General features: G+C 40.5%; 1 protein-coding gene across 1 annotated transcript in view; it reads right to left on the bottom strand.

Moving 5' to 3' along the window:
• Nucleotides 1-3769: 3769 nt before the first annotated feature.
• The window catches only part of c1d (C1D nuclear receptor corepressor), a 37977-nt gene continuing 25574 nt past the window's right edge, over nucleotides 3770-16172 (bottom strand). The window contains exon 4 of the mRNA XM_085981623.1: nucleotides 3770-7184. Within this exon, the coding sequence (XP_085837749.1) occupies nucleotides 7023-7184 (162 nt within the window). The 3' untranslated portion in view covers nucleotides 3770-7022. The remainder of the gene's footprint in view (nucleotides 7185-16172) is intronic.

A 16172-nucleotide genomic window follows, 5' to 3' on the forward strand; every position in this document is an offset into this window, starting at 1 on the left:
GCGAGGAGGGGCCATGAAATAACACTGGCGAGCAAAATAAAGGAAAATCCTAAGATGTTTTATAAGTATATTAAGGGCAAGAGGATAACCAGGGAAAGGGTAGGGCCCATTAGGGACCAAAGTGGCAAGCTGTGTGTAGAGCCAGATGAGGTAGGCGGGGTTTTAAATGAATTTTTTGCATCTGTGTTCACTATGGAGAAAGACGATGCAGACATAGAAATCGGGCAAGGGGACTGTGACATACTTGAACATATTAGCATCGAGAGGGAGGAGGTGCTAGCGGTTTTAGCAGGCCAAAAAGTGGATAAATCCCCAGGCTGCTGTGGGAGGCAAAGGAGGAGATTGCAGGGGCTCTGACACAAATTTTCAGAACCTCTCTGGCCACAGGGGATGTACCAGAGGACTGGAGAACAACTAATGTAGTACCATTATACAAGAAGGGTAGCAGGGATAAACCAGGGAATTACAGGCCAGTGAGCCTAACATCTGTGGTAGGGAAATTATTGGAAAAAATTCTGAGGGACAAAATTAGTCTCCACTTGGAGAGACAAGGATTAATCGGGGATAGTCAGCATGGCTTTGTCAAGGGTAAATCATGTCTGACAAATCTGATTGAATTTTTCGAGGGGGTGACTAGGGGGGTGGATGAGGGAAATGCTGTGGATGTGGTTTACATGGACTTCAGTAAAGCTTTTGACAAAGTCCCGCATAGGAGACTGGTCAAGAAGGTAAGAGCCCATGGGATCCAGGGTGCCTTGGCGCGTTGGATCCTAAACTGGCTGAGTGGCAGGAGGCAGAGGGTGATGGTCGAAGGTTGCTTTTGTGACTGGAAGCCTGTGTCCAGTGGGGTACCTCAGGGATCGGTGCTGGGTCCCTTGTTGTTTGTGATCTACATAAATGATTTGGATGAGAATGTAAAAGGTATGATCAGTAAGTTCGCAGATGACATGAAAATTGGTGGGGTGGTAAATTGCGAGGAGGAAAGCCTCAGGCTACAGGACAATATAAACGGGTTGGTCAGATGGGCGGAAAAGTGGCAAATGGAATTTAACCCTGAAAAGTGCGAGGTGATGCATTTTGGACAGACAAATAAGGCAAGGGAATACACAATGAGTGGTAGGACCCTAGGAAGTACAGAGGGACCTTGGTGTACATGTACATAGATCCCTGAAGGCAGCGGAACAGGTAGATAAGGTGGTTAAAAAGGCATATGGGATACTTGCCTTCATTAGCCGAGGCATAGAATATAAGAGCAGGGAGGTTATGATGGAGCTGTACAAAACGCTGGTGAGGCCACAGCTGGAGTACTGTATGCAGTTCTGGTCACCTCACTATAGGAAGGATGTGATTGCTTTGGAGAGGGTGCAGAGAAGATTCACCAGGATGTTACCTGGGATGGAGCGCCTCAGCTATGAAGAAAGACTAAACAGGCTGGGGTTGTTTTCCTCGGAGCAAAGAAGGCTGAGGGGGGAACCTGATTGAGGTGTACAAAATGATGAGGGGCATAGATAGGGTAGACAAAGAGGAACTTTTCCCCTTAGTAGGGGGGTCAATAACAAGGGGGCATAGATTCAGGGTAAGGGGCAGGAGATTTTGAGGAGGAACTTTTTCACCCAGAGGGTGGTTGGAATGTGGAACTCAATGCCTAAAAGGGTAGTAGAGGCAGGAACCCTCACAACATTCAAGAAGCATTTGGATGAGCACTTGAAATGCCATTGCATACAAGGCTATGGACCAAATGCTGGAAAATGGGATTAGACTGGACAGGGATGGATGGGCGGCGCAGACACGATGGGCCGAAGGGCCTCTTTCTGTGCTGTAAAACTCTATGACTCTAATAGTGAACCAGACACTCATTGTGTCAGTTGTCGCTCAGTGGGCAGCACTCGATCATCGGAGACAGGAGGTTGTGGGTTCAAAAGACTTGAGCACAAAAATCTAGGCTGACAATGAGGGAGTCGGAGGTGGATGTAAAAGATCCCTTGGCACCATTTCGAAGAGCAGGGAGTTAACCTCAGTGTCCTGGCCAATATTTATTGCTCAAATCAACATCACAGATTATCTGGTCATTATCACATGGCTGTTTTTGGGAGCTTTCTGTGCTCAAACTGATGGCTGCATTTCCTACATTACAACAGCGACGACACTTCAAAAGTACTTCATTGGCTGCAGTGTTTTGGGATGTTCGAAGGTCATGAAAGACGCTATATAAAGGCAAGTCTTTCTTTTCATATAAGATACATTTAGCTAAGCATTCGAGCTGCACCTCTACAAAATGCTCTTGCCCACATGTACAAAATAAAGTGGCCCAAAACACCTTTGGTAACACTGCAATTCCTCAATTACCATCCGTGCCCATCCTCTGCTGTGTTGATACATTTTTCTGCACAATCACAACAAATTCTCAGCACAAAATACAAATTGGGTTCAACAAATTTATTTTTCCACTTCCCCCAAAAATGCTTTTGCTTAGTGCTGTAAGATTTTATATGACATCTAACCCCTATACACCTACATAACATTAACAGGACTACAAAGTAATACATTGTACATGATGTGTTTTTTGTTTTAATTCTTTCTGTAGATAAACTGAACCATAACTAGGGGACCATGGGCTGAACCCTGAAGGGAAACCGTGAGTTTAGATTTAATTTCTTTACAGAGTGGTGAATGTATACAACAGAATGTTCAGGAAAACAAACTGGGATAATGCGAATGTTGCTGAAAGTGTTACAACAACAACTTGCATTTGTACAGTGCCTTTAACATAGCAAAATGTCCCAAGCCGCTTCACAGGAGCATTATCAAACAAAATTTGACAGTGAGCCACTTAATATGATATTCGGGCAGATGACCAAAAGCTTGGTCAAAAAGGTGGGTTTTAAGGAGCATCTTAAAAGGAGGAGAGGTGGAGAGATTTAGGGAGGGAATTCCAGAGCTTAGGCCCTTCGCCGCTGAAAGCAGAGTCACCAATGGCAGAGCAATTAAAATCGGGGATGCGCAAGAGGCCAGAATTGGTGGCACACAGAGATCTCTGAGGGTTACATAAGAATTAGTAGGAGTAGGCCATATGGCCCCTCGAGTCTGCTCCACCATTCAGTTAGATCACAGCTGATCTTTGACCTCAACTCCACTTTCCTGCCCTATCCCTGGATTCGAGTTCAAAAATCTATCCATCTAAGCCTTGAATATACTCAACGACTGAGCATCCACAGCCCTTTGGGGCAGAGAATTCCAAAGATTCACAACCCTCAAGTGAAGAAATTCCTCCTCATCTCAGTCTTAAAAGGCCAACCCCTTATCCTGAGACTATGCGCCCTAGTTCTAGACACTCCAACCAGTAGTAGGAGGGTTGGAGATTACAGAAATAGTTTAGATTATTTTGTCTGAAAGAAATGATTACGGATGAGGGTTGGAAGAGACGCAGTATAGCATATTTTTTAAACTTTGGTCAGCCAGATGGACCATGATAGTCCTTGCTGCTCCTTTCCATCATGTGTTCCATACCTTTACCATTTCACAAATTCAACTCCCTGCAAAGAAATGCTAATTTTAAAAAATGCAGCTGCGTTGCTGGACTGAGCATACCCCTGCACTTAAAAACTACATTCAGTATTGGATGTTGCTGCAACTAGACCATTCTGTAAAATGGTTGTACAGCACTGCTAAACTTTTGTGATTAACCACAGTAAGAAACATGGGACCCTACATCACGCTGTACACCTAGTTCCAGGTCTTTTTTTATTTTGAACTAAAATTAATTAATCCATAAAGTTTAATTTGTTTTTATTTACACTTTGCTAGTGTTACAAAATGGAAGCCGTTTTTATGTACAAATACCTATAATTTCATGTAAACGTTAATTGATCTTTGCCAATGACTTGCATCACTTTCAAACCTCAGTTCAGTCCTTTTGTAGGAAAGCAGAAATCCACTCTATAAACTAGACAGAGGGTTAGGAAAATGCCAACAAAAGCATTAAGTGTAGATTGAAAATAAACACTAAAGCAAACGTCTAAAGCTACAACACTGATGATTACAAAAGTCACATGGGCAAGTGTGGATTTAAAATAAAACTGTAGCTACATTTTATTATTTACGTAAAAAAAGTTGCTTGCTTACATTAGAAATATACCATTGCAGGCATTGATTGACACTGACCATTTATTCAAAAGGACATTTGGCAAATTAAGAATGCACTGGTTGAAGAGAATCAAAGGCTTTCAAATGTTCCATTTTTTGTCCTCCATTTGGACTTTTTTTTTAAAAATTCAGAAATTGCTGTAATTCTGTGAAGGCTTTATTCTTTTTACTGCCACATGAATGATGGCCAATGTGAGCCTCACCTTAGCAAACACAATAAATCAGTTTTACAAGTTACCACAGTTTGGAGTGAAAACACAAAGCAGGAAAGTGACATCAGGATGGTTAAATTGCCCAGCACCAATTTCCTGCAATTTTAAGTGGCAAAAAAAAAGACTTGCATCAGGCTCCCCTTGGGCATGAGCTGAATTACAGCAATCATATGTGTAATCCTGGGAGGTTGTATTCCGTTCAAATACCCCCATAACATTATTGTACAGAAATGTAGTTTTTGCTCCTGGGTTCAACAACATTGTGGAACCTGCCTGTATCAAGTCTTTGGGTCTGGCTTCAGATGGTGGTTCTAGTATAGCTTCCCAAGACAGGTTTAATTGTGAATCACTGTTAAGGAAGTCTCTTCATAAATGCTGCAGTATTACACAAGAACATAAGAAATAGGAGCAGGAGTAGGCCATACAGACACTCGAGCCTGCTCCGCCATTCAAGATGATCATGGCTAATCTTTGACCTCGCCTCCTTACCCACCCTATCCCCATCTCCCTCAATTCCCTTCGTGTCCAAAAATTTATCAATCTCCATCTTGAATATACTCAATGACTGAGCATCCACAGCTCTCTGGGGTAGAGAATTCCAAAGATTGAGTGAAGAAATTTCTCATCTCATCTCAGTCCTAAATGGCTGACCCCTTATTCAGAGACTGTGACCCCAAGTTCTAGACTCCCCAGCTAGGGGAAACGTCCTCTCAGCATCTACCCTGTCAATCCCGCCAAGAATTTAACATGAGTTTCACAGTACAATTCACTGATATACAGTAACAGAGGTAAATTACAGGAAGAGATGGAAATGTGATTTACCAGCATGACCAGTGCGCCAAATTAAATAAACCAGGTACTGTATGTTGAAGCTAGGAACAATGGACGATCAAAGAGAGATTTAGGGGTCCATGTACACAGATCACTAAAAATGTAGTAGTCAGGTACATAAAATAATCAAACAGGCTAATGGAATGTTAGCCTTTATAACCGGAGGGCTAGAATATGAAGGGAAGTTTTTCTACAGCTATACAAAGCCCTAGTTAGACGACATCTGGAGGACCGTACAATTCTGGGCACCGCACCTTAGAAAGGATATATCGGCCTTGGAAGGAGCACAGCAAAGATTCACCAGAACTCCAAGGGTTAGATCATGAGGAGAGATTACATAAACTAGGCTTGTATTCCCTGGAATATGGAAGTTTAAGGGGTGATTTGATTAAAAACCTCAATGATTTTTGAAAAAAGAGAGAAACTTTCTCCACTGGTGGGGGGAGTCCAGGGCAAGAGGACATAACCTTAAAACCAGAGCCAGGTCGTTCAGAAGTTAGGAAACACTTCTTCACACAAAGGGTGGTAGAAGTGTGGCACTCTCCCACAAAAAGCAGTAGATTCTAGCTCAAATAATAATTGTAAATCTGAGATAGATAGATTTTTGCTAGCCATGGGATATGGAGCCAAGGCAGGTAATTGGAGTTAGGATACAGATCAGCTATGATCTCACTGAATGATGGAACAAGCTAGAGGAGCTGAATGGCTTACTCCTGTTCCTATGTTCCTTCCTGTGAATATAACAGTAATACCAATTAGGGCAGGGATACTACCACATACTCGCTCACTCTTTATAAATGGTCACGGCCGCAACGGCCAAAGCTGCCAGTCAGTGGTAATTGCTAAAATTAAATTTATCTCAAGGTAGAAGACCAAAAGCGAGCGGAGTGCTCCAGAATAGGTAGCACACCAGATGCAGAGGAATCCATATCATTGAACAAGTCAAATAAGCTGCTGGGATACTTTTAGTAATGAGGATACAAAAGCAGATTTTGGATGGTTAGAATGGTCAATTGTGTAGTAACCCATAAACAGGCCGATTTGACAGCATTGTGCCTTTCCAAATCGCTGCCCTGGCCCCCTCTCCCCAGAATCATTATGCCATAAATGGAGGCTGCTGTGTCCCATACAAGAAAATGTAAACGCCCTGGGAGTCTGATATTAGTAACAAAAAAAATGTAATAGCCAGTGGCTGCTCTCATGGACTTTCTTATGTAGTCATCACCATCTTCAAGAAAATACCAGGTGCCTGGAAGAGGCATGTGATCGGTTCAGTATTTAAACAAAGAGCTGTGAGGACCATAAGCTCTGAAGAAATGATAGTTGAAGTGTGTAATTCAGTATTATATTAGCATCTATAAACTTTGGTTTATTATTTAAAAGCAGAAATTAGTTGGTTCTCCTTTTTTCAAATAAAAGGGATTGGGGTGGGGGAGGAATTAAAATAGAGGAAGCCCATGCCTCCCAAGTTGTGTTAGTTTGTCGTATTTATATTACATTGAAAACAACAACTTTTTTTTAAAAACCAAACAAAACCTTAGAATTGGGAACAACTCCTTACAAAAGGTCTTGGTGCTTACAAAATAAAAGAAATTCTTAAATGTTACACTTGAAGACAAATGAATATTGTTTACCCTGAAGCGATCAGTTTGCTTGTAAAATGATCAGGGAACAAAAATAGAAGTTATCCATTTAGATACTGTGAACCATGTGTAGCTTTTTTGTTTATAAAAAGAAACTAGAATGTTAAACATTACTGACACCCAGTGGCACGACAAAGAACGTTCTTGTCAAAGTTACTTCGCATTTGCTCTTCCAACATTTATTTTATTTTTTTCAGCGATGTGAAGATTGTGATGTCTTTTTTGACTTTCCTTCTGGCTTTGCCTCCCACAATGCATTTCGGACAATTCGAGACGCCATTCCCTTGTCCAGTCTCGATGCCTTCTTTCGGTCCGTTATTTCTTTCACTTTATTCATGTAGGTTCTTATCCGCTCCTACAACATAAAATTCATAAAAATAGCACTTCAGGGGATTGGAGGCAGTTTTCTAGAGTAGTTAAAGCAAGTATGTGACAGAGATTACTCTCATCTGGATCTGGCCAGCCTTCTGCACAAGAACACACACATTAACATTTATGCAAGTAAATTGACGATTGTATACAATACTCTCCTCCTCTTTCCCACCCCATGTGCAATGGTGCCATTTTAAAATAGCCAACTGCAGATTAAATACTGGTAATCTTGTGCTATAATCTGTAATTCTTCAGAAGCTATGTTTGCATATAAATCACCTACGTCATAATAGTACACTATAATACACTTTCAAATATATACATTTTTAAATTAAATGTTTTTACACCGTTTCAATAAACTTCCCATTGTACTGAACTCATCCCAATTTTACAAAAAGCACTTTCAACATAAAGTATAATGACGGGGAGGGAAGAGGAAAGCAGAAAACCATTTACACACGTTCACAAGTTCAACACTTGGATATACACAATAGGTCAAAATTCACTTTTAAAAGGAACTTTTGCTATAACAAAAATATATAGGCAAGAGTGATTTCACAGAAATATTTCTAAGATTCAAATAATAAACCACTTAAGCTTCACTCACTTTATAGTCATCTTAACCCTTTGTTTAGATTTCTTTGTAATCATTCCCTTCTGTCCATTACTCTCCAAATAATAAAATACCACAAGTAATCTGCATGAAGTGGAATCACAGAATCGATACTTCAACATCAAACTACTTTTAGCAAGTGTAAGGATTTGGATAAATCTTCTTTGAATTTAGAATTTTCATTATTTCACTCTATAGAACAGTGCTAATTTCATATTAAAAGTTCTACCACAGGGGAAAAAAAGGCAACAGAATTAAAAATAGTTTTGTTTCGTAAAAAAGTGGGCAAACTTCAAGTCAAATAACAAAAGGCACGGAATTCCCCCTTATATCTCTATAATAAAGATTTATGTTCCAGAACTGTGAAGAGACATTGTAGTCAATAATTACCAAGAGCCATTTGGACAAACACCTCTGTGATCACTAAAACTCAATCCCAAATGTTTGCACAATATCTAGACTAAATTAAGTTTTTTCCTGTAAATCTCAGAGGGAAGACGATATTGGCAATTCAGATCATCCAGTGTAATTTCAAAACTAGTCTCTTATTTTGAACCCGTTACTGCAAACACCTACATGAGCTCTATGGAAACCACCACGCTGATGACAAAATAGACCGCTACAAAGTCCAAAAATTATGGTTCATCACAATAGACAAAATTAAACAAGAGTTACTACAGAAATCAAAGGGGCAGCAGAATCGAGAATTACAAATCTAGCAGAGACTTGGATACATGCACAAATTTGACAAATATCATTTCAGCCATTATAATCATTATCAGCTTTGATGGGGGCGCATTGGTTCAAGTGCACCTCAGAGCCAGTAAGCATCAGTATCCTCCAGAATTACTCGTTATTTATTTTTGACTAGATACATTACAAAAGGTTAAGCTGTAGCTGAATTGTTAACAGCCAACTCTGACACACTTTAGCAGTACAACAAAGCAATTATTTATTTCATAATTAGTTATACGCAAACCTCGCCAGACACATTAAGCATAAATGGATTGACGTGGTCTCATTGCATAGATGTTTAACCACAGCAAAAGGGAGTTTTATAACAGCAAAGGAATTGTTAAAACCCTAGGCAGACTGTATGTAGTTTTGACTTCATTTTTTTTTTTTTAAAAGAAAGTGCGTTTTGAAATATTCATCAAGAGACATGTTGTCTTAAAGTGATGAAAACCAGATGAAAATGTCATTTGGACAGGTCAGGACAGGCATGACGAATGCCAAAAAAGCTTTCAGCCTAAGTGCTGAACTAGATACTTTACAGCAGAGGAAATAAATATATGAGGGAGTGAGAAAGTCGCATCTGGAATAAGAAGTAGTAATTATGGCTATGTTGTACTAGTAAATCATTCACAGCATGGTTTTCATCTTACTAAGGGCACCAAGGAATAAGTAGAATTAAAGAACCTGGGATGAACAAAACTGTTCCAAAGTTTCACTTGGAAATTATAAATGACACAGTAAGGTTACAGCTTTGGCGCTTTGTCCATTTTGTAAATCTTCTTCTTTCTAACTATCTGATCTCCCTTAGCCTCAGGGAGTAGCACTCTCAAAACAAAAGAAAAATTGCATGCCAGCCCTGGCTGGAATTTTGAAACACCTGGCTAGCTGAAGTTGCACAGTCATTACCAAAATTAAAAAGAATGTGAGCCAATATTCTAATTTATGATGTCAAATAGTCCATAAAACAGTTTGATTTTTTCCCCCTCAAATGAATAAAACTAGAAAAAATAAAATAAACACTTTCCATCAATCCTGTGATTTCAATGAGAAAACAAGCAAAACAGACATGGAACAGTCACAATAACATTGCTAATTCAGTGAAAGTATATTTAACTGGGAAAGTTATCAAGACAAAATGGTCAAATTTTGTCTCATTCGTAGCTCCCAAAGTAGAAGAAAAGTTATTGTTCCAACTTCCTTAACCAAGCCCCAATGCTGTGGCTATTCTGAAATATTGCACTTGATATTAGTGAACCTCTTGAGATAACATTTTACTCTTGCCAACTTATGACTCCACCAGGAGGCTGCTGATCAATTGATTAGGCAGAGAGAGTCAAACTGCCTTTTATGTAGCTTATAACAAAATGCAAAAAAGAAAGACTTGTCTTTATTAATAAAATATTTGCATTAATTAGCACACTGTTTGGTTACTGACAGCAGTTTCAGTGCAGAATCCCATGTTCCACAACGCATGCAATGCCCGCACAGTCCAGGGTTCTTCCAAGAGTGTGAGCGACTTAAAAGCGATCAGCTTGTATATCCACCTTTAGATACCTGCCCCTGTTAATATGTCAAGAGAACTGCAGGTTGGTAGAATGGCTTACAGGGCTTGAACAAGTTTTTTTTTTTAATATACACTGTTTGGCAATAGTGTCACCATGTCACCTACAATTCCTTAATCACAGGTTCTCAATTATGACGAGTCTCACCCCATCAGGGAGCATTTCCCGGTGGAAATTACAAGGCCTTCACAGGGTGGGAAGCAGGCAAAATTGACAGCCAATTTACTGCAAACTGGTCTCATGCACATCCTACTAGCCAACACAAAATAATAACCAGAGGACTGCCATTCAGCCCATCTTAATTCATCCATTCAAAAAGATCCTTGTAGCTTCCAATAGTTTCTTAAATCATTCCAGTTTTTGCCAACACTATTCTATCTAGGAGTCCATTCCATGTGTTGATCACTCTTCGTATGAAGTACTTCCTGAATTAATCCTAAATTTCCCAAATACTACTTTGAACCTATACCTTGTCAAAAAATTTAATTTTATGGATTTACCTTTTCCATATTGTTCACTATCTTGTACGCCTCCATAAGATTACCTCAGACACATTCTTCCAAGGTTGAAAATCAGAAGTTTCTCCAGTTGTTTCTCATAACTCAGGCCTCTAACACAAGGAATCAGCCCTGCACTTCTACTATGCACTGCCTCCAGTGCTTAAATAGCTCCCTTTTGTTTCAGTGACCAGAACAGACACAGTACTCAAGGTATTGCCTGACTATAAGATTGTTCATTACTTCCTGACTTTTATTCTACTATTTTGGCTATTTCAGCATTCTATTGGTTGTTGACAGTTGCTCTACATTGGTTGTCGAGTGTCAAGTCAACCTTACCCGTAGCTATTTCAACACCATTCATGTAATATTTATGTCGTCAGTTTCTCCTTATGTACAACACTTTACACTTACCTGCATTAAATTTTATCCACTAGTGTACAAATTTTGGCCAATTTCATGTTGTAATTTCCGAGCTGCCTCTTCCAAATCTACTACGCCTCTTTGTTTGGTATCATGTGAATGTGGCCAATTTGCATGGAGTTTCTGAATTCAAGTCAATAATGTAAATTAGAAATAGTTTTGGGCTAACATTGATCTGAGGCACTCCACTCATTACTTCCACCCACCCCAATTTCACCCCTCTAACAAGTACCCATTGTTTTTGTATCCGTTCCCAAGGTTTATCTTGGATTCTCAGACTTTGAGCTAACCAAGAGCCTTTCATGGGGAACTTTGTCAAAGGTCTTTTCGAAGTCTAGGTACACCGGCCATAAGCTTTTGACAGATCACTTGGGCGGTTATTTCCTCAAAAATGTCAAGGTGGTTAGTCAGGCAGGAGCTTTCTCTTCTGAATCCATGTCGACGGCTGTTTAGGTAATTATTGTACAGATAATCCGCAAGTTTATCCGATAACTTTTATTTTACACGAGATTGAAGACCAATGGTCCTTCAGTATCTTTGTCTGTTTTGAGACCCTTCTGGAAAATGGGCACCTTGTTGGCTTGTTTCCAATCTGCTGGATCTACTCTACCAGTGTCCAGTGACTCCCTCATGATAATCAATGGTTCATAAATCTCCCAAAGAGGACAGGAGAGGAATTACCCATCCGGCAACATCCTTAGCAGGTCATGGGAAGGAGCAAAGAGAAAATATACATAAGATGACAGAAGTACATCGTAATCTTCATAAACTTGGATTGTATTCCCTTGAGTTATGATGGTTGTGGGGTGATCGAATTCAGGTGTTTAAAATGATAAAGTAATTCAATAGAGTAAATACAAAGAAGCTAGTTCCTCTAGTGGGGGGAATCCAGAATAAGGGGGTATAGTCTTAAAATTAGAGCTAGGTTATTCAGCAGTGAAATCAGGAAGCACTTTTCCCACACAAAGGGTAGTGGAAATGTGGAATTCTCACTTCCCCCCCCCACAGGCTACAAATGATGGGTCAATTTAAATTTTCAAAACCGAGATTCACAGATTTATTAAGAAAGCGTATCAAAGAATATGAATCAAAGATGGGTAAATGGAGTTGGTATACAGATCAGGTATGATCTAACTGAATGGTAAAACAGACACGAGGGGCTGAATGTCCTCCTCCTGTTCTATCTATATCTATAAATAAATATATAGAAATAGAAATATATAGTTAGTATAGATATATAAATATAGATAGATAGATATAGAAATATAAATAGATATATAAATATAAATTAGATATAGAAATATAAATAGATAGATATAGAAATAGAGATATAAAAATATATAGAGATATATAGATAGAAATAGTAACAATACTGTGGAGGAGGAATTCCTGGAGTGTATACGAGATGGTTTCCTGGACCAATATGTCGAGGAACCAACTAGAGATCAGGCCATTTTAGACTGGGTATTGTGTAATGAGAAAGGATTATTTAGCAATCTTGTTGTGCGAGGCCCCTTGGGTCGGAGCAATCATAATATGATAGAATTCTTCATTAAGATGGAGAGTGAAGTAGTTGACTCAGAGACTAGGGTCCTGAATAAAGGAAACTACGATGGTATGAGGTGCGAGTTGGGTAGGATTGATTGGGGAATGTTACTCAAAGGGTTGACGGTGGATAGGCAATGGCAAACATTCAAAGATCGCATGGATGAACTACAGAATTTGTTCATCCCTGTCTGGCATAAAAATAAATCAAAAAAGATGACTCAACCGTGGCTAACAAGGGAAATTAGGGATAGCATAAGATCCAAGGAGAAGACATATAAATTGGCCAGAAAAAGCAGTAAACTTGGGGATTGGGAGCAGTTTAGGATTCAGCAAAGGAGGACAAAGGGATTAAGAGGGGGAAAATAGAGTATGAGAGTCAGCTTTCAGGGAACATAAAAACTGACTGTAAAAGCTTTTATAGATATGTGAAAAGAAAAAGATTGGTGAAGTCAAGCGTAGGTCCCTTGCAGTCAGAATCAGGGGAATTTATAATGGGGAACAAAGAAATGGCAGACCAATTAAATACATACTTTGGTTCTGTCTTCACAAAGGAGGACACAAATAACCTCCCAGAGATGTCGGGGAACATAGGGTCTAATGAGAGGGAGGAAATGAAAGAAATCAGTATTTGCAGGGAAATGGAGTTAGGGAAATTGACAGGATTGAAGGCCAATAAATCCCCAGGGCCTGATAATCTACATCCTAGGGTACTTAAGGATGTGGCCCTAGAAATAGTAGATGCATTGCTGGTCATCTTCCAAAATTCTAGACTCTGGAACAGTTTCCATGGATTGGAGGGTAGCTAATGTTACCCCACTATTCAAAAAAAGTGGTAGAGAGAAAACGGGGAATTATAGACCGGTAAGCCTGATATTGGTAGTGGGGAAAATGCTAGAATCCATTATAAAAGATGAAATAGCAGAGCACTTGGAAAACAGTGACAGGATCGGACAAAGTCAACATGCATTTACAAAAGGTAAATCGTGCTTGACTAATCTACTGGAATTTTGTGAGGATGTAACTGGCAGAATAGATAAGGGAGAACCAGTGGATGTGGTGTATTTGGACTTTCAGAAGGCTTTCGATAAGGTGCCGCATAAGAGATTAGCGTGTAAAGTTAAGGCACATGGGATTGGGGGCAAGGTACTGACATGGATAAAGAACTGGTTGGCAGACAGGAAGCAAAGAGTTGGAATAAACGGCTCTTTTTCCGAGTGGCAGGCAGTGACTAGTGGGGTACCGCAGGGATCGGTCCTAGGACCCCGGCTATTCACAATATAAAATGATCTAGACGAGGGAACTAGATGTAATATCTCCAAGTTTGCAGACGACACAAAGCTGGGTGGGCGTGTGTGCTGTGAGGAGGATGCCGAGAAACTCCAGTTTGATTTAGACAAGTTGGGTGATTGGGCAGACACAGTATAATGTGGATAAATGCGAGGTTATCCACTTTGGTGGCAAAAACAGGAAGGCAGATTATTATCTGAACGGCAATAGATTGGGAGAAGGGGAAGTGCAACGAGACCTGGGTGTCCTTGCGCACCAGTCGCTGAAGGTAAGCATGCAGGGGCAGCAGGCGGTTAAGAAGGCAAATGGTATGTTGGCCTTCGTAGCGAGAGGGTTCGAGTACAAGAACAAGGATGTCTTGCTGCAGTTGTACAGGGCCTTGGTGAGACCACACCTTGAGTATTGTGTGCAGTTTTGGTCGCCTTATCTGAGGAAGGATGTTCTTGCCATGGAGGGAGTGCAGCGAAGATTCACCAGACTGATACCTGGGATGGCAGGAATGACGTACGAGGAGAGATTGGGTCGATTGGGCTTATACTCGCTGGAGTTTAGAAGAATGAGGGGATCTCATTGAAACTTATAAAATTCTAACAGGACTGGACAGACTGGATGCAGGAAGGATGTTCCCGATGGCTGGGGAGTCCAAAACCAGGGGTCACAGTCCAAGGATAAGGGGTAAGCCATTTAGGACAGAGATGAGGAGGAAGTTCTTCACCCAGAGAGTGGTGAACCTGTGGAATTCTCTACCACAGAAGGCAGTGGAGGCCAATTCATTAAATATATTCAAGAAGGAGTTGGATATATTTCTTAAGGCTAAAGGGATCAAGGGATTTGGGGAGAAGGCAGGGACAGGGTACTGAATTTGGATGATCAGCCATGATCTCATTGAATGGCGGAGCAGGATCGAGGGGCCGAATGGCCTATTCCTGCTCCTATCTTCTGTGTTTCTATGTCTAAATAGATAGATAGATAGAAATAGATAGAAAGATAGATAGAAATAGATAGAGAGAAATATAAATATTATATATATATATATATAGAAAAATATATTCAAGAGTTAGATATATTTCCTAAGGCTAAAGGGATCAAGGGATAGGGGGAGAAAGCAGGGACAGGGTACTGAATTTGGATGATCAGCCATGATCTCATTAAATGGCGGAACAGGCTCGAGGGACCAAATGGCCTACTCCTGCTCCTATCTTCTATGTTTCTATGAATCGAATTGGCTGAAGACTGGCTTCTGTGATGGTGGGGACGTCAGGAGGCAGATATGGATCACCCACTTGGCACTTCTGGCTGAAGATGGTTGCAAACGCTTCAGCCTTATCTTCTGCACTGACGTGCTGGGCTCTGCCATCATTAAGGATGGGGATATTCATGGAGCTTCCTCCTCCCGTTAGTTGTTTAATTGTCCACCACCATTATATAGACATATACTGAAATTTGTGCATATAATGTGCGTCAGTCACATACCAGACGTCACAAATGCAAAACTCTCTCAAGGAGAGCGCCTGCCACTAACCTGTAGCCTGAAATAACTGTTACAACTATGATCTTATTGAAGTCCCCGAGCTTCCGGTCATCTGTCACTTTAATTCTTCGCTCCACTCCCACTGTGACCTCTGTCTTCGGCCTCCTACAGTATGTCACTGAAGCTCAACGCAAACTCGAGGAACAGCACCTCATCCTTCGATTAGGCACTTTACAGCTTCCAGACTCATTGGCCCAGAAATTCAGGTCGGGGGCTTCCCGCGGGTGCAAGCCCCCGATCTGCACTTACCTTGCGCGCCAGCCGTTGGGCGGTGGGCTTCCGTGGAATTCCGATCCGGGGCCTGGTCCAGCTGCCGGCGTGCAGTGCTTGCATATCCCAGGGGTGCAGTTAGTTCGATGCGTCCCCTGGGACATGGGCAGCTAATTGGAGCAGGGAATGCTCCATTCATAAGTCTGACAGGGAGTGCTGTCAAGACTTATAAATACTGCGGCCCCAAAATAGCACTAAACCTTCAAATACATTTTTTTTTAAATCACATTTTTTAAATAAACTATAAATGACATGAAATAACTATTTTAATTAATTTAAATTTTTGAAAATAATAATTTTATATTCTAACGGGGCTAAAAATAAACTTACCTTGCTTTAAAGTATTTAAAAATAATAATCCTGTGGAAAAAATATTTTAATTTTAATTAATTCACCACTTACCTTGTAAAAAGCAGGCCTTACGCCTGCTTTTTACATTTCTAAATTCTGCAGGCTTACGTTCCCAGAGAAACCTGTAAAAAAAAAACTAAGTTTGATGCGCACG

Source organism: Somniosus microcephalus, chromosome 3, assembly GCF_052327205.1.
Source record: "Somniosus microcephalus isolate GS21.2 chromosome 3, FLI_Smic_1.0, whole genome shotgun sequence".
Classification (NCBI taxonomy): domain Eukaryota; kingdom Metazoa; phylum Chordata; class Chondrichthyes; order Squaliformes; family Somniosidae; genus Somniosus; species Somniosus microcephalus.